The sequence below is a fragment of the Erpetoichthys calabaricus genome, chromosome 2 (genome assembly GCF_900747795.2).
Source record: "Erpetoichthys calabaricus chromosome 2, fErpCal1.3, whole genome shotgun sequence".
In the NCBI taxonomy this organism is placed as follows: domain Eukaryota; kingdom Metazoa; phylum Chordata; class Cladistia; order Polypteriformes; family Polypteridae; genus Erpetoichthys; species Erpetoichthys calabaricus.
The window spans coordinates 8468423-8490601 of record NC_041395.2 but is presented as its reverse complement, the minus strand read 5'-3'; the positions used below and the strand labels follow the sequence as shown (position 1 = coordinate 8490601).

The following is a 22179-nucleotide window of genomic DNA, read 5'->3' as shown; positions in this document are numbered from 1 at the left end:
CAGAATAACTTCTTTGGTCTTTTTGGTATTTAAGACCAGGTTGTTGGTGTTGCACCATGCTGTCACATTCTGAACCTCTTCCCTATATGCAGCTTCATTGTTGTCTGTTACAAGCCCAGTGACAGTCGTATCATCCACAAATTTAACAATAATGTTTGATTGGTGGATGGGTTGACAGTCATGGGTGAAGAGTGCATAGAGAAGGGGGCTTAGTACACATCCTTGTGGCACACCAGTGCTCAGGGTAAGGGTGGAGGATGTGTGTTTGCCCATCCTGACAGACTGGGGACGGTTGGTGGGAAAATCCAGTAACCAGTTGCATATGGACAGAGCAAGTCCTAGTGCATAGAGTTTTTGGATCAGCTGATTAGGTCTGATGGTATTAAATGCAGAGCTGTAGTCAATGAAGAGCATCCTAACATACAGTGCATCTGGAAAGTATTCACAGCGCTTCATCACTTTTTCCACATTTTGTTATGTTACAGCCTTATTCCAAAATGGATTAAATTCTTTTTTTTCCTCAGAATTCTACACACAACACCCCATAATGACAACGTGAAAAAAGTTTACTTGAGGTTTTTACAAATTTATAAAAATAAAAAAACTGACAAATCCCATGTCCATAAGTATTCACAGCCTTTGCTCAATACTTTGTCGATGCCCCTTTGGCAGCAATTCCAGCCTCAAGTCTTTTTGAATATGATGCCACAAGCTTGGCACACCTATCCTTGGCCAGTTTGGCCCATTCCTCTTTGCAGCACCTCTCAAGCTCCATCAGGTTGGATGGGAAGTGTCGGAGCACAGCCATTTTAAGATCTCTCCAGAGATGTTCAATCGGATTCAAGTCTGGGCTCTGGCTGGGCCACTCAAGGACATTCACAGAGTTGTCCTGAAGCCACTCCTTTGATATCTTGGCTGTGTGCTTAGGGTCGTTGTCCTGCTGAAAGATGAACCGTCGCTGCAGTCTGAGGTCAAGAGCGCTCTGGAGCAGGTTTTCATCCAGGATGTCTCTGTACATTGCTGCAGTCATCTTTCCCTTTATCCTGACTAGTCTCCCAGTCCCTGCCACTTAAAAACATCCCCACAGCATGATGCTGCCACCACCAAGCTTCACTGTAGGGATGGTATTGGCCTGGTGATGAGCGATGCCTGGTTTCCTCCAAACGTGACGTCTGGCATTCACACCAAAGACTTCAATCTTTGCCTCATCAGACCAGAGAATTTTCTTTCTCATGGTCTGAGAGTCCTTCAGGTGCCTTTTGTCAAACTCCAGGCGGGCTGCCATGTGCCTTTTACTAAGGAGTGGCTTCCGTCTGGCCACTCTACCATACAGGCTTGATTGGTGGATTGCTGCAGAGATGGTTGTCCTTCTGGAAAGTTCTCCTCTCTCCACAGAGGACCTCTGGAGCTCTGATAGAGTGACCATCGGGTTCTTGGTCACCTCCCTGACTAAGGTCCTTCTCCCCCGATCACTCAGTTTAAATGGCTGGCCAGCTCTAGGAAGAGTCCTGGTGGTTTTGAACTTCTGCCACTTACGGATGATGGAGGCCACTGTGCTCATTGGGACCTTCAAAGCAGCAGAAATTTTTCTGTAACCTTCCTCAGATTTGTGCCTTGAGACAATCCTGTCTCGGAGGTCTACAGACAATTCCTTTGACTTCATGCTTGGTTTGTGCTCTGACATGAACTGTCAACTGTAGGACCTTCTATAGACAGGTGTGTGCCTTTCCAAATCATGTCCAGTCAACTGAATTTACCACAGGTGGACTTCAATGAAGCTGCAGAAACATCTCAAGGATGATCAGGGGAAACAGGATGCACCTGAGCTCAATTTGGAGCTTCATGGCAAAGGCTGTGAATACTTATGTACATGTGCTTTCTCAATTTTTTAATTTTTAATAAATTTGCAAAAACCTCAAGTAAACTTTGTTCACGTTGTCATTATGGGGTGTTGTGTGCAGAATTCTGAGGAAAAAAATGAATTTAATCCATTTTGGAATAAGGCTGTAAAATAACAAAATGTAGAAAAAGTGATGTGCTGTGAATACTTTACAGTGAATAATGCACTGTAGGTGTTGGGCTTTTCCAGGTGCGAGAGGGCAGCATGTAGAGCCACACAGATGGCATCCTCAGTTGATCTGTTTGACCGCTAGGCAAACTGGTGTTGGTCAAGAACAGCTTTGATGTGGGTGATTACGGGTTTACCTTCCGATTGCCAGTGCAGATCCCTAGCTGCAGGTACGTTGGCACTGATTACAGCCCGCCAAGTGCTAAAAAGCCAATCGACCAGTCTGCACGTGTCTAGATGTGAATGCACAGGCCTAAGGAGGGCGCTACGCCACGCACACCCGCACCCCACTATGTAACCCGAGCGTATCTTTAGTTATTTAAAACTCGCGCATCGCCATGAATCTAAATGCGTCCAATTACAAAGTTACAAACATTGAGTGGCATTAAATATAAGGTAAAGCGTGCAGAATTTATAAAGAGGGTATATTTTAATAGAACTAACATAAGAGGGTAGATTTGAACCAAATTAACATATATAAAATCCATCCATTTTCCAACCTGCTGAATCCAAACACAGGGTCACGGGGGTCTGCTGGAGCCAATCCCAGCCAACACAGGGCATGAACCAATCCCGGGCAGGGTGCCAACCCACTGCAGGACACACACACTAGGGCCAATTTAGAATCGTCAATCCACCTAACCTGCATGTCTTTGGACTGTGGGAGGAAACCGGAGCGCCCGGAGGAAACCCACGCAGACACGGGGAGAACATGCAAACTCCATGCAGGGAGGACCCGGGAAGCGAACCTGGGTCTCCCAACTGCGAGGCAGCAGCGCTACCCACTGCGCCACCTTACCACCCACGTATGTACAATTGGAAATTTAAACACATTACATTGCAATTTAGATTTAGGCCGAGTCCGACTCTCACTCCTCCTCTGACTCCATCGTCCTGCTCACGAGTCACTTGTGTGTGTGCAGCCCGCTTACCGGGAGTAGCCATTCTGATAACCGTTTACTTGTGTAGCCGCTAGCCATGTTTAAAATAGACGTGAAGTCTGTCGTCGACAAGTAGAGCGCGCTGCCAGGGCCTGCTACCCGGCAGGAAGTGAAATGAGAGGCCCGGGTGTCTTATATGTGTGTGTTATTATGAGCACACACAGCCACTTCACCGGTGACGCGGCAGCAGTTTTTTTTTTTTTTGATCAAACTGTCGTCGGTGTGTGTGATGGAAAACTTTTGCATCTCTAGTACAATAGATCACGTCTGTCACTATGCCATCGTTGGGACGCGATGCTCTGAGATAACTCGCTTGCTAGCACCGTCCAGAAGTGCGACACTGATTGGCTGTGGCTTAGCTGGGTTTTCAGCTCTTACTCAAATATTTTTATTTCTATGCTGTCCCACCGCTAGATGCAATGTGATGTTCTGGCTAAATATAACTGATTAGCTGCCAAAAGCCTTTGCCGTCAACCACGCTGATTGGTACAATACCTTGTCCTGTCATCACACCCTCTCTCTTTGTGGTTTCATTGGGCCACCAATCTTTACCATCTTTATATGGCAGGTTGCTGCAGTCCGACCTCAAAAGCGTCAAGCTTGCTTTATATGTGGTAAGGCATTGCATTGTGGATGAGCTGATTTTGTATTTCGCCAGTGTGTTGCGCAGTTTGCAGCAAACCACGTCAATGTTTTTCTCGGATCGCTCCCAAATGATGCTGCATCTTCAATACAGCCAGCCATTCTACAGTTACTGGATTTAAATTAAATAACAGTTAAGGGTTAACATCCCTGTAGGACATCCTGGGGGTCCGCGGGATCCCCTCAAGGATGCTGGATATCATGGCTGGCCTGTTCACTGGTACTGTGAGTGCTGTGCACGGAGGAGGCAGACCCTCTGTGTTTTTCCCAGTTGATTCAGGGGTCTGTCAGGGGTCTGTTCTTCTCCTACTCTGTTCAATGCTTGTATGGACTGGGTGGTGGGCAGAGTTGAGGGGTCCAGCAGCTGTGGGAGCTCTGTTGATAAAGAGAGATTCACGGATCTCGACTTTGCTGATGATGCTGTGATCTTCAATGGAGGCTTTGATCGGGGGGGGGGGGGGGGGTCTTGGGAGACTGAGCGAGGAGTCTGAGGGTCTGGGCTTGCGAGAGTCCTGATAAAAACCAAAGAACCAGGCCTTTAATGACCTCCTGGGCACGGCCATCAGCAATGCGGAGAGAGTGTTGACCTCATCGAGAGGTTTACTGACCTCGGCAGTGACATTCATGTGATTATGGTGACTCTTCTTATGAAGTCAGTAGACGGATTGGAAGAGCATGGGGGGTCATGAGGTCGCTGGAAAGGGGTGTGTGGCGCTCCTGATATCTCTGCAAAAGGACGAAGGTCCAAGTCTTAAGAGTCCTCGTGCTTCCTGTTCGTCCTGAGACGAGGACTGGACTCCTTCATGTGGGTCTCTTTGGAGAATCCTTGGGTCCTGCTGGTTTGCCTTTGTGTTGCTCATGGATTCCCAAATTAGGCACATCAATCTGCATTGTGAGGGAGCATCAATTACAGCACTACGGCCATGTGGCAGAGGTTCTGCATGCCAAGGCTCCAGAGGTATCCAGGTGCCCCCTGTTTGTGGCCACGGGCCCCAGCAAGGTTGAGCTTCTAAGCTCCAAGCCCATGGCCCCGATGCAACCCAGGGGGGCTGCCTTCTGGTGTCCCAGGGGAGGTACTGCCGATGACATGTCCTCTCCCCCAGTCCTCTCCTCAGAAGGGCATCCAGACCTGGCAAGGCCATCGGCCGTCTTATCACAATATATATATATATATATATATATATATATATATATATATATATACCGTATTTACTTGTGTACCACATGCCCTGGTGTAAGACGCGCCCCCTAAATTTTTACAAAGAAAATCACGAAAAAAATTTTCCCCGTGTACGACGTGCATTGTGATTGTATCGGAAGAGTTTAGGGCATGTTTTCCGCGAAATCCCCTTCTGTTTTTGTTGCATGACGAAAGATCGAGTGAGCGAGAGAGACAGAGAGAGAGAGAGAGAGCGCGAGTGAACAAGCAAGAGAGAGAGATAGTGCGCACGAGCGAGAGAGGGAGAGAGAGAGCGCAAGCGAACGAGAGAGAGAGATAGAGAGATAGTGCACACGAGCGAGAGACAGAGAGAGAGAGAGAGAGAGAGAGCGTGAGTGAACAAGCAAGAGAGAGAGAGAGTGCGCACGAGCGAGAGAGGGAGAGAGAGAGATAGTGCACACGAGCGAGAGACAGAGAGAGAGAGTGAGAGCGCGCACGAGCGAGAGAGAGAGAGAGAGAGAGAGAGAGCAAACGAATGAGCAAGAGAGAGAGAGAGCGAGCGAGAGAGCCCAAGCAGAAGAAGTAATCATTACAGAAAAAATTTCCTTGTGAATGATGTGCACCTGATTTTCTAATGCTAATTTTTGGGAAAAAATGTGCGCGTGGCACATGGGTAAATACAGTATATATATATGATCTGCGTCCCGCAACTGAAATGAGGGCACCGTGGCGGATGTTAGCTGACTTGCTGACCAACCACAAACGTTACCTGGTAGGTAACCACACATACAATCAGATTGTGACACAGTCTACAAATGCAATGAATGTAATTACCCCGATCTACATGCTGTCAAATGAATGAACCACACGCCGTGGCGCAACATTAGAGGCTTCGCCGCTGACGTCTGAGGTTCAATTCCCCGAGAGGGGGGTGCAGTGAGTGTATATGCCTGATGAGCCCAGAATTAGGGCGAAACACGTGTTGCGTACTCTTTGCATTATTTGACAGTAAACTATTTCAACCATATATATATATATATGTATATATATTGTGGAAACTGGGCTGGACACAGACAGGCGGACACCGATGGTTCACCAACCAACATACGTTTAATCATTCTATACAATATTTACAGTGCACACACACAACCCCAAAACTCCCCCAGAGTCCAGGCCTCACAATGCCTCTCTATCTCTGGTCCGCCTCCACTCCTCTTCTCCAAGCTCCATCTTGCTTCCTCCCGACTCCAGCCATCGAAAGGAGGGAGGTGGCCCCTTTTATACACACCCGGATGTGCTCCAGGTGCCTCCCGATTAGCTTCTGCCGGCACTCCTAAGTGTGGCAGGAGTACAGGCTGTGCACCCAGAAGCACTCTGGCTGTCCCTGGTCTTCTTCCCCCTAGCACTTCCGGGTGTAGCGGAAGTGCTGAAGGCCAGGGTTCCTCAGGCATTGGGGAGCCCCCTGGTGGTGACTACGGGCCGCTATAGGGTTGAGCATCTAAGCTCTGTTCCTGTGGTCCCCAAAGCCACCAGGGCAGTCACCCCCTCGTGGTCTGAAGGAGGCATAATCCCTCCTCCGGTCCTTCCGGCCATCCCAGCTGGGTGCCACCCCCAGCCACTTGCCACAATATACACTGTATATAACAGAGAGAGTGAAAATTTTTAATGTTGACTTTCTCAACATTAGGTGTCCTCAGGTGGGCTTCATGGCTTCATTAAGTTACCTCGGCTTGCTGCTACCCTTTGGCGTCTGTAGTTGGCATTGTTCAACATGAGGACAAGAAGCCATTAGGAGGCTGAAAAACAAGATCAAGATTGAATATTGAATATTGAATTTTATATCATAGTTATCTCAATATCCAGTATGGTGGGCACTGAATCTTTCTCATGTAAGCATATATTGTTTATTTCTTTCTTGTATTGTAATAGGCAACATGGGTTGGCTGGCATCCCAGCTGGAATGGATGGTTCCTTACCTGACTGGGATGCTCTTTTTAATTGAAGGGTGGGAGTGGGTAGACAGGGGGGCATTGACTTCCTCAGTACACTGAGTGGTGACATCCCATTTAGACAGTTAGACACCCGCAGGGGAGTTTTGGTGGACCGTCCTGTTGGGGTCGTCGGGTCCCACTAGGGGAGGGTCCACCTGACCTGGATGCAGTGTGATAGTCCTCCTGGGTCCGGCATAAAGGAATGATGTGATACTCCGCTTCACCCAGACAGTCAGAGTCAGTAGAGGAGTCGGTCGAAGCTCTCATGGGTGGCATGGAGAAGGGCAGAAGCTGTGCAGTGCATTTAGGTATTTTGCCTGCGCCAGTAACTTCACGTTGCTGCTGCTCACAAACAACAAATCTTTTAATTCTCGCAGATAGGTCTCTTCTTTGGGAAGAAACACTACTTCTCCCTGATGGCAACACTAATTAGACGATCTACAAGTCCCCGACTTAAAGTTTAAAGCCAAACAATATCTACATACTTCTGTCATATCACCTACGTCCATATATTTGATCTCTTTTCGCTTTTACCTTTTCGTCTATCACATTGAATTTTGATTCCGTGACATCATGACAACGCAATGTAGAACTGCCCGTGAGTGAATATCGTTTCTTCCTCTCTACACGAAGTGTGTCTGACAATAACATTCACACAAATGAGAAATGATTGAACCGTGTGTGCGGTTGGTAACGTTTTAGATGTGAGCCGGACTTTTCCAAATTTCTTTGCATAAATTCTTGTCTTGCAGGGCTTGAAATTTTCCATCGTGGGATTTCCCTTTCAACAAACAACAAATCTTTTAATTCTTGTGGATACACCTCTTCATTGGGAAGAAATAATACTTTTCCCAGATGGCAACACAAATTAGACCAGTGGTTCTCAAACTGTGGGGCGGGCCCCCCAAGGGGGGCGCGAAGTAACAAAAAGGGGGGCACGAAGATGTGAAAAAAAGAATCGAAAATATGAAAAATACATCTATTGAAACCAAAACAAATTAATTAACTTAAACTAAATTCTGATACTAGAAAAATAAATATAGAGTTAGATAAATGTTGATAAAAGTTAAGTAGGTATAATAAAATATGTATTTATGATATATCATTAATTAAAAAAGAACAAATTGGTATCAGTGGTCTCATTTCAAAAAAACGTTAGGGGGGCGCGATTAAAACTGTTATGAAAACTCGGGTGGCAAATACTTAAAGGTTGAGAAACGCTGAATTAGACGATCTACAAGTCTCCGACTTAAAGTTTAAATCCGAACATTATATTCAATCTCTTTTCTCTCTTCCGTTATTTCACCAAGTAATAATTTCCGTTTGCTTATGCTAATGTGATCTTTACTACCCTTTTTCTGAAACTTTCGAATTTTCATACTTCCATTATCTCTGACCTGCTCTGCATGTGTATCATGCCAACATTTTTGAATTCTTTACAACATCCTACTTTGTCATCTACTCGTTGTCGTTGGTTAAATCTCTTGGCACAAAGTCTCATCTCGCGGGATGTGAACGTGTCTCACTTCAAAAGATCACATCTCGTCACAGGATAAAAGGTCTCGTCTCCCGAGATTTTTTAATTATAATAGAGAGAAATCTCTGTATTGGCATCAGTGTCTGTACTGTTGGGTCTGGGGTTCGGGGTACTGCAACGCCCCCTAGTGGTTCATGTTTTACTATTTATTCAATGTTCCTCTTATCTCAATTTCATTTGTTTTTCCTTGCAATGAGAAGTCAAGCAAAATGACTCCTTCTATTGGCTAACTAAAAAGATTACAATATGCAAGGTTTCGAATCAACTCAGGCCCCTTCTTCAGGCCAGATGTCGCTGCACCCTTTATACAGTATGAAAATGTGCCATAAAAATAGATAGATAGATAGATAGATAGATAGATAGATAGATAGATAGATAGATAGATAGATAGATAGATAGATAGATAGATAGATAGATAGATAGATAGATAGATAGATAGATATGAAAGGCACTATATAATAGATAGACAGACAGACAGACAGACAGACAGACAGACAGATAGATAGATAGATAGATAGATAGATAGATAGATAGATAGATAGATAGATAGATAGATAGATATGAAAGGCACTATATAATAGACAGACAGACAGACAGACAGACAGACAGATAGATAGATAGATAGATAGATAGATAGATAGATAGATAGATAGATAGATAGATAGATAGATATGAAAGGCACTATATAATAGACAGACAGACAGACAGACAGACAGATAGATAGATAGATAGATAGATAGATAGATAGATAGATAGATAGATAGATAGATAGATATGAAAGGCACTATATAATAGATAGATAGACAGAAAGACAGACAGATAGATAGATAGATAGATAGATAGATAGATAGATAGATAGATAGATAGATAGATAGATAGATAGATAGATAGATAGATAGATATGAAAGGCACTATATAATAGATAGATAGACAGACATGAAAAGCACTATATAATAGATAGATAGATAGATAGATAGATAGATAGATAGATAGATAGATAGATAGATAGATAGATAGATAGATAGATAGATATGAAAGGCACTATATAATAGATAGATAGACAGACATGAAAGGCACTATATATTAGATAGATAGATAGATAGATAGATAGATAGATAGATAGATAGATAGATAGATAGATAGATAGATAGATAGATAGATAGATAGATAGATAGATACTTTATTAATCCCAAGGGGAAATTCACAATAATAATAATAATAATAACAAATAAGCATCGTTGTTGTTGTTGTCGTGTGAACGTCTGCTGTTTTTGCTACAGAAATTCAGAGAAGAAGAGCCCTCAGCACTGAAATGAGTATCCAGTATGATTTATCGTTGGCCACAGCCTGACAGTATTTATGGCTGCAAATGGTAAATAAGTTCAGTAGGCGCCACAATCACAACATGTTAGTTTCGGTAAGATGACACTGCAGTGGTGTGCTGCCTTCTTCTTAAATTATCATTTCAGGCTTGTCATTTTTGCAGCGCAGCGCGGCTCAGAGGATGATGAAGGTTTTTGCCACTCACCATGGTAACCGGTGCCGGGTAAATAACAGCAGACTGCAGATTCTGTGGTGACTTCTGTGTTTCCTGGAGAGGCAGCTCGCTGCAAGGAGAGTAGGTGTAGCATGAAAATGAAAGGCAACGGGCGCTGAAAGCAACAAGAAAAAGACGAATATTACTGTCCTTTATCATATTTGATTACGCTAAAACTCTGTCAAAGTTCTTTGCTTGATTTGGAAACCTTCACTATGTATGTTTATAGTGTGATTAATAGCATGTACTGTGACAGTGCACACACTCCTACAATCGAGAGATGAATAAAGATAGCGCTTTATCTGTCTCAGACAGGAAATTTAGCTTTTTACAAAAGGAACAACAGCAAACCCCCCCCTTAAAAAGAGAGAAGAATTAGACAAAAAGAAGAAAAACTTCCGACTTGGCCAAAGATAAGAGAGCAGTCCCTGTGAGACGCTATACAGACATATGGCTGTTGGTATGAAGGAGCTGCCGTCACGTTTCTTGACCCACTTCTGATGAATGATGCGTTAGCTGACAGTCCTCACAGAGACAGGATGGGCAGCTTTGTTCATAATAATTGTTCATATATTTCTAAATTTCCCCTTGGAATGAATACAATGTATAATCTAGTCTAATCTAATCATGGCCACCAGTTTTGTCTTCATTCTCTCCTCCACAACTACCACCAGGGGCTCGAGAGCACATCCCATTACTGAGCCTACCTGTTGATTTGATTGGCCTCTCTTGAAGTGATGTTACCGGCCCACCACACCCCACTGGCTCCTAAGAAAAAAATGTCGGCTCTGCCCTGTCTTATATTTTCCTTCCTCTTTCAGCTGCTCCCATTTAAGGGTTGCCACAGCTGACCACCCATCTCCATCTGTCCCTGTCTTGCACATCATTTTCTGCCACACCGCCTGCCTTCATGTCCTCCCTCACCACATCCATAAGCCTCCTCTTTGGTCTTCCTCTTCCCCTCTTGCTTGGCGGTTGCCATCCTCAACATTCTTTTCCCAATGTACCCCTCATCTCTGCTCTGCACATGCCCAAACCATCTCAGTCTCGCCTCTCTCAGTTGGTCATCATCCCTCTGATATACTCCTTCCTAATCCTGTCTACGCATGTTACTCCACGTTTCTTGGTGTGTAAGTGTAAATCCTCACACTGGCTCCCGGTTAAGTTTAGGGCAGATTTCAAAGTCCTCCTTTTAACATATAAAGCATTAAATGGCCGAGGTCCGGCTTATTTATCTGAACTTATCATGACTTACAAACCAGAGCACACATTAAGATCTCAAGATGTCGGTCAGCTTAGGATTCCAAGGATTAATAAAATAACAGTGGGAGGTCGAGCTTTTAGTTACAGGACCTCCTAAACTGTGGACTGGTTTGCCTGCTACTATAAGAGATGCCCCTTGTTTGCCCACTCCACCCTGCTTGCACTCTCTTCTTCACCTCTCCACCACACTCTCCATTGCTTTGGACTGTTGACCCTAAGTATTTCAATTTGCCTCCCTTCACCACTTCTACTCATTCCCTCTCATTCACGCACATCTACTCCATCTCACTCCTACTGACTCTCATTCCCCTTTCTCTCCAATGTGTACTTCCATCTCTGCAGGTTCATCTCAACCTGCTGTCTGCTCTCATTGCAGATCACAATGTCATCTGCGAACATCACAGTCCACGGAGACTCCTGTCTGACCTCACTGCTCTTTCTTATAGACATTATCAAATATATAAACAACAGCAACGACAACGTTTATTTCTGTAGCACATTTTCATACACAGGATGGAGCTCAATATACTTTGCGAGATTTCAAAGAGAAATTACATTAGGTAATAATATATAATAATAATCATCATCATCATCATCTCTTTATTGTATTAAAAAGCTTTTCCATCATGCCCGTGTTATCCAACCTTGACCACGCCCCTCCAGATCCCTCATCCAATGGTTACTCCTCTTGTGCACATCCCCTCGCCATCCCACCCCGTGACACTCTCAGTGCTGCTAACCTGCCCTTCAATGCAGTCGGTTATAATGGCGAGGCAGAAGAGCAGATGATCTCTTCAAGAACACAAATTTTAGATTGCGATAGGAAAAAATCAGAAGTGGTCTCCCCTGGACTTTCTCGTATGCCTGCCTCAGAAAGAGGGCACTGTGGCCCCTTTGGTCTCAGCTTTCAAATTCTGGCTGAAGACTCACAACTTCAGGTTAGCACACCCTGACTAGAGCTGCTGATGAATTGTGCAGACTGCATCTCTGTTGTTAGTCATTAGCACTAAAACATAAGTCACATGATAGTTAGAATTTGTTACTAACCCACACCTATTCTGCTTCTGTTCCTGGTACTCAAATGTGCCACGGCCCACCTGCCAAGTTGTTTTGCCTGCCTAAGGTAAAGTCATCTCTGATGGAGGATCGCAGGAATTGTGGGTTAGAGGGGTCTTTTCATTGGATTGGCTGGCCCAGCGCTGACTCAGCTGTGGAATGGCCAATAGGGGGGAGGCAGCTTGATGGCTGAGGTCTTCAGGACTCTGAACAAATCCAAATCCTATTATGGGATGTCATCTACTGTTAAATTCTGCTCTGTACTTGTAATATTTCTATTTTTACGCTGTATTGAGGATTACTTGTGTTCTCATCTGTGTATTGTATTGTATTGACCCCCTTCTTTTTGACACCCACTGCATGCCCAACCTATCTGGTGGGTCTCTTTTTGAACTGTCTTTCCAAAGGTTTCTTCCATTTTTTCCTACAAGGGAGTTCTTCCTTGTCTTCTTAGAGAGTCAAGCCTGGGGGGCTTTCAAAAGGCAAGGCCTATTAAAGCCAGTTGCACCACTTCTTGTGTGATTTTGGGCTATACAACAAATAAATTGTATTGTATCTTCATCTCTGCCACTTCCAGTGCCACCATCTCCAAAGCATACACAACATAGCTGCTCTCACTACCGTTTTATAGACCTTCTCTCATAGGTACTCTTCTATCACAAATCACTCCTGCCAGTCTTCTCTGCCCTCTCCACCCTGCTTGCACTCTCTTCTTCACCTCTCCACCGCACTCTCCATTTCTTTGGTCTTTTGACCCTAAGTATTTCAATTTGCCTCCCATCACCACTTCTACTCCTTGCAGTCACACCCTTCCATCACCTTCCCTCTCATTCACGCACATCTACTCCATCTCACTCCTACTGACTCTCATTCCCCTTTCTCTCCAATGTGTACTTCCATCTCTGCAGGTTCATCTCAACCTGCTGTCTGCTCTCACTGCAGATCACAGTGTCATCTGCGAACATCACAGTCCACGGAGACTCCTGTCTGACCTCACTGCTCTTTCTTATAGACATTATCAAATATACAAACAACAGCAATGACAACATTTATTTCTGTAGCACATTTTCATTTTCACAGGATGGAGCTCAATGTGCTTTACGAGATTTCAAAGAGAAATTACATTAAGTAATAATAATAATCATCATCATCATCTCTGTATTGTATTAAAAAGCTTTTCCATCGTGTCCGCGTTATCCAACCTTGACCACGCCCCTCCAGATCCCTCATCCAATGGTTACTCCTCTTGTGCACATCCCCTCGCCATCCCACCCCGTGGCACTCTCAGTGCTGCTAACTATCCCTTCAATGCATCAATATTATAATGGTGAGGCAGAAGAGCAGATGATCTCTTCAAGAACATCGAATTTTAGATTGCGATAGGAAAAAATCAGAACTTTCTCATATGCCTGCCTCAGAAAGAGGGTACTGTGGACATTAGATTTTGGACTGTGGAAGTTAGGTAGTCAGTCTTGGATGTCCTAGGTGGTCTCTAAACTAAAAAAAAAAAATCGGGAGTGGTCTCCCCTGGGTTCGCTTCCCAGGTCCTCCCTGCGTGGAGTTTGCATGTTCTCCCCGTGTCTGCGTGGGTTTCCTCCGGGCGCTCCGGTTTCCTCCCACAGTCCAAAGACATGCAGGTTAGGTGGATTGGCGATTCTAAATTGGCCCTAGTGTGTGCTTGGTGTGTGGGTGTGTTTGTGTGTGTCCTGCGGTGGGTTGGCACCCTGCCTGGGATTGGTTCCTGCCTTGTGCCCTGTGTTGGATGGGATTGGCTCCAGAAGACCCTCATGACCCTGTATTCGGATTCAGCGGGTTGGATAATGGATGGATGGATGGGTCTCCCCTCGACTTTCTCATATGCCTGCCTCAGAAAGAGGGTACTGTGGACATTAGATTTTGGACTGTGGAAGTTAGGTAGTCAGTCATGGATGTCCTAGGTGGTCTCTAAATTAAAAAAAAAAAATCGGGAGTGGTCTCCCCTCGACTTTCTCGTATACTCAGATATGGGGATGGATATTTGAGGAGTAAACCGCAAGGCAATGATTATATTTTTATATTATGTACATTAAAGAACCATTAACAACAAATCAAATCAAATTAATAATATTTTGAACAATTATAATAAAAGTAAAGTTGAATAAATAAATGCATGAATAAAAGGTAAAGTACCACTTCTGGTTAGCGGAAATAGCCCAAAAGTTGATAGAAATCTACGTTTTGTACCTGATATTTGTATGCAAAATTTGGTTGACCGAAGTAAAAACGTACTCAAGGTTACCGTGCTTACACACTCAGACACAGACAGACACACAGACATAATTCCAAAAATGGTATTTTCAGACTCAGGGAGTTCTAAAATGTCGAGATTCATCAAAATCTCGAAATGGAATATTTGGAGGATTCCAATACTTTTCCCATACTTCTTATACGAGAAAGTAAGAGGAGGTCTAACAAGCCAAGATTCATCAAATTCTCGACATCAAATTTTTGGATAATTACCATACTTTCCCTTAACTTCGTATACAAGAAAGTAGAAAGAAGCAAGCGCTGATAAAGAACGTCGACAAAAAGACAATCAACAAAAATAGCTGCATATAATAAAAATCAAGAACAAAGAAAATGGTCCAATAAACGAGAAATAGAAAAATTTCCTGAACAATATGCAAACAGCAATGCAAAAAAGCAATGTTTATAGAATGTAAGTTAGACGACAAAGTAATTCATAATGTGGTTTTTGATGAGACGCTAATGTAATCCATCCATCCATCCATTTTCCAACCTGCTGAATCCGAACACAGGGTCACAGGGGTCTGCTGGAGCCAATCCCAGCCAACACAGGGCACAAGGCAGGAACAAATCCTGGGCAGGGTGCCAACCCACCGCAGGACACACACAAGCACACACCAGGGCCAATTTAGAATCGCCAATCCACCTAACCTGCATGTCTTCGGACTGTGGGAGGAAACCGGAGCGCCCGGAGGAAACCCACGCAGACACGGGGAGAACATGCAAACTCCACGCAGGGAGGACCCGGGAATCGAACCCGGGTCCCCAGGTCTCCCAACTGCGAGGCAGCAGCGCTACCCACTGCGCCACCATGCCGCCCACGCTAATGTAATGTCATTTTTTATTTACTTTTCATTGTTTTACTTTTTTACTTTTAACTATGTTTTATTTTTCATTGCTATTTAAAATAGACATTTGAAGTGAAATACTCAAGTAACTGATTTTCTATCTATAATAACTAAGCACCAAACCGTCTTCCTCCTGCGGCCCACATACTCTTCTATATAAAGACTCATTTAAATACATTCGCTTTGTCTAATAGACGGGCGCCCTGACGCCCATCGAGCAGCTCAGCTGTGAGATAGTGGGTGCCCAGTGTCCACCCCTGGGGGTTGGTGAGCAAAGTGAGCAGAGTCCCCTAGTAATAATAATAAATAATAATAATAATAATAATAATAATAATAATATATGTCATTTTATTCTTTACTCCAGACCAAGGATGACATCACAGCTAGAATCAGCTGCCTTTCTCTTTGTTCCCAGTGCTCTCTCTGTCTCTGTCTCTGCCTTCTCATGGTGTTAAGAACCCAGTTTACCATGGTGGGCCTCTCACCAAGTGTTGGAGTGTTCATCGCCTCCGCTTAGCTAGCGATACCTGTTTGTTTATTGATTTTTAAAGTTTAAAGAAAAGCAATTTCAGTTGTAAGGGTTCCTCACCGGACTGGAGTTCAAATTCATGTTTTATATCGTCTCGCTTCATTTTTGGTTCTTTTGTATGTATTACGTTTATTTGTATTTATTTGCCAGTCAGTGCCTTGTCTGTGTTCCATGAAGTTTGTGGGTGGTCCCCCAGGGAGTAGGGCCACCTGCCAATCACGGCCAGGAACTGCCCTCTGCTCTCTCAATTGGAGGGTCTCCCGCGGGTCCTGGTGGTTCATTTTGAATGTGCTCTGGGGGGTTATGATAAGTTCTTGTGTTTTTTCCTGGATTTATGACCTACTCTGTACGTCTTTATCTTTGGTTTCTTTTTAGGGTCTGTGTTCACCTCAGCCTGCTTTGTGTTTTTAGGCAACTCCACGTTGCCATTGTGCTCTACGGAGCTTCAATGTGTGACAGAGGATTTTGGTGAAGAATAAAAGCTTTTAGTTTTTTATGCAGTTTATGAAGTTTATCTAACCAGGGTTTGACAGTATAACCTGCTCTAGTGGGCTTTGTTTGAAGTATTTTAACATCTTTTTGGGTTCTGTGTGCCTTGAAACTCCAGGCCATAACAGTAAGGATCATGGGATCAATAAAACTGATACTGATAGAGCTGATTGAATATCAGGTAAAACTGGAAACTGGAGAAGATTTTAGAAAAAATCTTTATTACACTAAATGAAATGTAATTATTTAAATTATTTAAATGCATTTGTATGCTCTTATTGCACTAAATTATATGCACTTATTTAAACGATTTAAATTATATACACTTACTTATCTCTGTTTGTCTCTCTTTCCTCTTCAGATGTTATCATGGGATGCAGTTATATGGGTGTTTTCCAAGTGGAGAGGGGGCGATACCAGCTCACGTACGAGCAGGCAGAAGGGATCTGCAAAGCGTTTGGCGTTGTCTTGGCAAACGAGGAGCAGCTGAAAGTGGCCCACCAGAACAACTTCCAGACCTGCAGGTGAGCACCTTATGGTAAAGGACATCATTAAGGTAAAAAAAGAAAACCCATGATAATTAAACTTGAAACGTGTGATCCAGACATTGAATTGAGGGCTAAATCTGTCCACATTACCACTTAGAGGGAAAGGTTACGTCATCCCGGTTAATGTTTATCAACTCAGCAACAAAAATGATATTAAGAACACCGTCATGATGAGCCATTCTGACTGTAGAATGCTGGTGACTTCAACCGAGGGAACACTGGAAGGAACAAACGTCTATCAGCAAGATGGATCTGCTCTATCCAAGTATTAAAGCATTAAGTGTCAAGCTGTGACACAATGGGGATTAATAAAGTATCTATCTATCTATCTATCTATCTATCTATCTATCTATCTATCTATCTATCTATCTATCTATCTATCTATCTATCTATCTATCTATCTATCTATCTATTATATAGTGCCTTTCATTTCTATCTATCTATCTATCTATCTATCTATCTATCTATCTATCTATCTATCTATCTATCTATCTATCTATCTATCTATCTATCTATCTATCTTTATATAGTGCCTTTTTATCTATCTATCTATCTATCTATCTATCTATCTATCTATCTATCTATCTATCTATCTATCTATCTATCTATCTATCTATCTATCTATCTATCTATCTATCTATCTATCTATCTATCTATCTTTTATATAGTGCCTTTTTATCTATCTATCTATCTATCTATCTATCTATCTATCTATCTATCTATCTATCTATCTATCTATCTATCTATCTATCTATCTATCTATCTATCTATCTATCTTTTATATAGTGCCTTTCTATCTATCTATCTATCTATCTATCTATCTATCTATCTATCTATCTATCTATCTATCTATCTATCTATCTATCTATCTATCTATCTATCTATCTATCTATCTATCTATTACTTAGTGTCATTCATATCTATCTATCTTTTATATAGCGCCTTTCATATCCAGACAGATTTGTGGCTCTGAGGCTGTTGTTCTGCGCTAGCTACAGTATTAGAAGATTGCCATTTCAAATCCCGTAGCAGTGACTTTACTGTGTTGGGTCCTTAAGCAAGACCAAGTCAAGTCAAGTTGGGGAGCAGGCACTGGTACAGCGCATTGCCACACTCACTACACGACGAAACAACTCGGGATCCCGGTTGGCAACCCCCCAGGCAGACATGTGGTCCAGTCCCACCCTCTGGAAATGACCCTCTATCTGCCACAGCCAGGTGTTACGTGGGCAACCCCTTAGCCTTTGCCAGCCACTTGGGTCTCCAACAATGAGGATCTTATGAGCTGGATCATCCTCTGGGAAATGCGCCACATGGCCGTAGTGCTGTAACTGACGCTCCCTCACAATGCCGGTCATGTGCCTCATTTGGGACTTAATGAGCAACACAAAGTGAAACTAACAGTACTCAAGGATTCTCTGAAGAGACACACATGAAGGAGTCAAGACTTCATCTCAGGTCACTGGATAGCGTCCATGACTAGCAACCATATACCAAGACAGGAAGCACCAGGACTCTAAGGACTTGGACCTTCTTCCTTTTGCATAGATATTGGGAGTGCCACACACCCCTTTAAAGTGACCTCATGAGCCCCACACATGTGACTTCATAGGAGAAGAGTCACCAGAGACATGAATGTCACTGCCAAGGCAAGACACTGTCTCCACCGACATACACACTGCTGATGGCTGTGCTCAAGAGGTCATTAAAGGCCCAGACACTCAGACTCCTCACTCAGTCTCTCAAGCGCCCCCCCAATCAAAGCCTCCAATGACTCCGTGAAGATCACAGCATCATCAGCAAAGTCAAGATCAGTGAATCTTTCTTCACCAACAGATGCCCCCCAGCCACTGAACCCCATGACCTTGCCCAACACCCAGTCTATAAAAGCATTGAACAGAGCAGGAGCAGAACAGACCCCCTCACTGACCCCAGAATCAACTGGGAAAAACACAGAGGTCCTGCCTCCACTCTGCACAGCACTCCCAGTACCTGTGTACAGGCCAGCCATGATATCCAGCAACCTCGAGGGGATCCCGCGAACCCTCAGGATGTCCCACAGGGCAGCTCAATCAACAGAGTTGAACGCTTTACAAAAATCGACAAAGGCTGCAATGAAACTGTGCTGTAATTCACGTTTGCCCTCCATGAGAACCCTCAGTGCCAGGATGTGGACAATGGTAGACTTCTTAAGCGTAAAACCAGACTGTTCTGGTCGCTGGTAGGTGAGCAAGTGATCACGGATCCTATTGAGGACGACGCTAGCGAGGACCTTACCCGGCACCGAGAGCAGTGTTATCTCCCTGTAGTTGCTGCAGTCCAGGTGATCCCCCTTCCCTTTCCAGATAGGGATGACAAGTCCTGTTTTCCAGTCAGTTGGGATTATGCCAGTCTCCCAAATGAAAGCAAAGATTACTTGCAATGCCAGGAGGACAGCCTTACCACCAGCCTGGAGAGGTTCACCCCGGATACCACAGATCCCTGCAGCCTTTCCTCCCTTCAGCTGGTTCACCACCTGTGCCATCTAATCTAATTGGAGGATCAACCTCAAGAACCGTGGACCCCGAGATGTCCAGCTTCCTATTCGGAGACCCTAAGCAAGACCTTTAATCTGTAATTCTTTTGTCCAGGGTGTGACGTTAATCTGCATCCAGCCCTGCAAGCAGGTCCTCCAACTTGCAGGGAAACCTTGGGGTTGGTGGCAGGATTGGCACTCCAGCCAGAAGGAGCGGTTCAGTCTTTCTCCAGACATAACGCAGGACGGAGATCCTTCTCCGCAGTACTAGACTTATGTTGCCTGACTGCAGACTTATTTAACATTTAAATGCGCATAGCAGGCCTAATTTTCATTGACTGGAAATGCTGGACATAACCGGGGATGACTGAGTTGGCACCTCAACATTTTTCAGTTGTGACGTTCATTTCTCGATCACAGTGTGCATATACTGTATGGTATATAAGCCATTAGTGTTCCAATTTGGCCATGTTTACATCTTCATAAAGTAATATATATATGTATTTTTTTGCTTTTTTATAGAAATGGTTGGGTTTACAACAAAACAGTTATGATACCACGGATAGATTCTAATGACTTGTGTGGAGGTGGAAAAATTGGATTAATCCTCGTTACGGACAACCAAACAAAATATGACGCCTACTGCTTCAACGCTACAGGTAATGTGACTTATCCATGTTCTGCTTGGCCCTGGTGTGCCACTCATGGCTGATTCCTGTCTTCAATGTTCAAGATGATTATTTATCATTGCATGTTTGTTCAGGGAATTTCATAATGCGCCCATACTTGTGATTCCTAGTGCTGTGATTCAGCTCCTTTTATTTTGGGTTAGCGCTCTTCACTCAGTTCAGGCGAAAAGTGCTGTGACAAGCTCTTAGGTAAAATTCAAGTATCAGATGAGAGTATACATTTTACAAGTTACTAAATACAGAATTAGGGCGGCACGGTGGCGCAGTGGTAGTGCTGCTGCCTCGCAGTAAGGTGGGTTCACTTCCCGGGTCCTCCCTGCGTGGAGTTTGCATGTTCTCTCTCTGTCTGCGTGGGTTTCCTCCCACAGTCCAAAGACATGCAGGTTAGGTGGATCGGCGATTCTAAATTGGCCCGTGTGTGTGCTTGGGGTGTGTGTGTGTGTCCTGCGGTGGGTTGGTGTCCTGCCCAGGATTGGTTCCTGCCTGTGTTGGCTGGGATTGGCTCCAGCAGACCCCCGTGACCCTGTGTTCGGATCCAGCGGGTTGGAAAATGGACAGATGGATGGATAAATACGGAATTAGTCCACATAAAGACACAGATTTGTTAAAATACAAAGAAGACAAAGTGGAAACTGATTAACATTCACGGAAACCAACCATATTTGTCCATTAGTTAATTGTTGAAGTATGGACAGTTGACAGTGGAGGAGAAGAAAACAAAAACTCCAGTCCGTTCACGGTCAACTATAAGAGTCAGACACAGTTAGGGTCCTGCAGACCCCGGTCAACTACTGCCAACCTGATGACAGAGTCTTTCCATTTCATGACTCCAGTTCTCCCAGTACTTGAGATTACTTTTCCATGGACAGGAGAACAGCTTTCCAGTAAAGTAGGGGCAACAAAGTCACAATATAGAGAAACAGAATCGAGAAGGGTTAGCAGCAGCTTATAAATGTTGTTTAACTTTATAATTTTGTACAAATAACAAACAAAGATGCCTTATGTACAGGTAATCAGCAGCTCTAGTCAGGGTATGCTGGATTAAAATAACGAGTCTTTAGCCTGAAATTAAAAGATGAGACCAAAAAGGTATCTCTTATTTAAGCAGGGGCGACACGGTGTCACAGTGGGTAGCACTGCTGCCTCGCAGTTGGGAGACCTGGGGACCTGGGTTCGCCTCCTGGGTTCTCCCTGTGTGGAGTTTGCATGTTCTCCCGGTGTCTGCGTGGGTCTCCTCCCACAGTCCAAAGACATGCAGGTTAGGTGGATTGGCGATTCTAAATTGGCCCTTAGTGTGTGCTTGGTGTGTGGGTGTGTTTGTGTGTGTCCTGCGGTGGGTTGGCACCCTGCCCAGGATTGGTTCCTTCCTTGTGCCCTGTGTTGGCTGGGATTGGCTCCAGCAGATCCCCGTGACCCTGTGTTCAGATTCAGCGGGTTGGAAAATGGATGGATGGATGGATGGACGAAAAAGGTATCTCTTATTTAAGCAGGGGTGGCACGGTGTCGCAGTGGGTAGCGCTGCTGCCTCGCAGTTGGGAGACCTGGGGACCTGGGTTCGCCTCCCGGGTCCTCCCTGCATGGAGTTTGCATGTTCTCCCTGTGTCTGCGTGGGTTTCCTCCCTCAGTCCAAAGACATGCAGGTTAGGTGCATTGGCGATTCTAAATTGTCCCTAGTGTGTGCTTGGTGTGTGTGTGCGTGTGTCCCGCGGTGGGCTGACGTCCTGCCCGGGGTTTGTTTCCTGCCTTGCGCCCTGTGCTGGCTGGGATTGGCTCCAGCAGACCCCCATGACCCTGTAATTAGGATATAGTGGGTTGGAAAATTGATAGATTATTTAAGCAGGCAGATCATTCCACAGCTTCGAGGCCCCCTGTAACTATAAGCTTGACCTTCCACTGTTATTTTAATAATCATTGAAATCATACGTAGGCCAGCATCATGGAATCTTAATGTGCATTCTGGTTTGTAAGTAACGATACCTTCTGAACTCAGACCTCAAGATCAAACTCAAAAGACTAGACCTGCCCTCTACACAGGTCTGGCACCACTTGATAGGCCTCACCTTAGGCAGCCAGGCCCAACT

At 44.3% G+C, this 22179-nt stretch overlaps 1 protein-coding gene across 2 annotated transcripts in view; it reads left to right on the top strand.

The window, feature by feature from the left end:
- cd44b (CD44 molecule (Indian blood group) b) overlaps nucleotides 1–22179 on the top strand; it is a 152596-nt gene that overhangs the window by 60897 nt on the left and 69520 nt on the right. For both annotated transcript variants that reach the window (XM_051923614.1, XM_051923615.1), the window contains exons 2-3: nucleotides 16708–16870; nucleotides 19932–20068. In XM_051923614.1, coding sequence (XP_051779574.1) covers nucleotides 16708–16870; nucleotides 19932–20068 — 300 coding nt within the window. The remainder of the gene's footprint in view (nucleotides 1–16707; nucleotides 16871–19931; nucleotides 20069–22179) is intronic.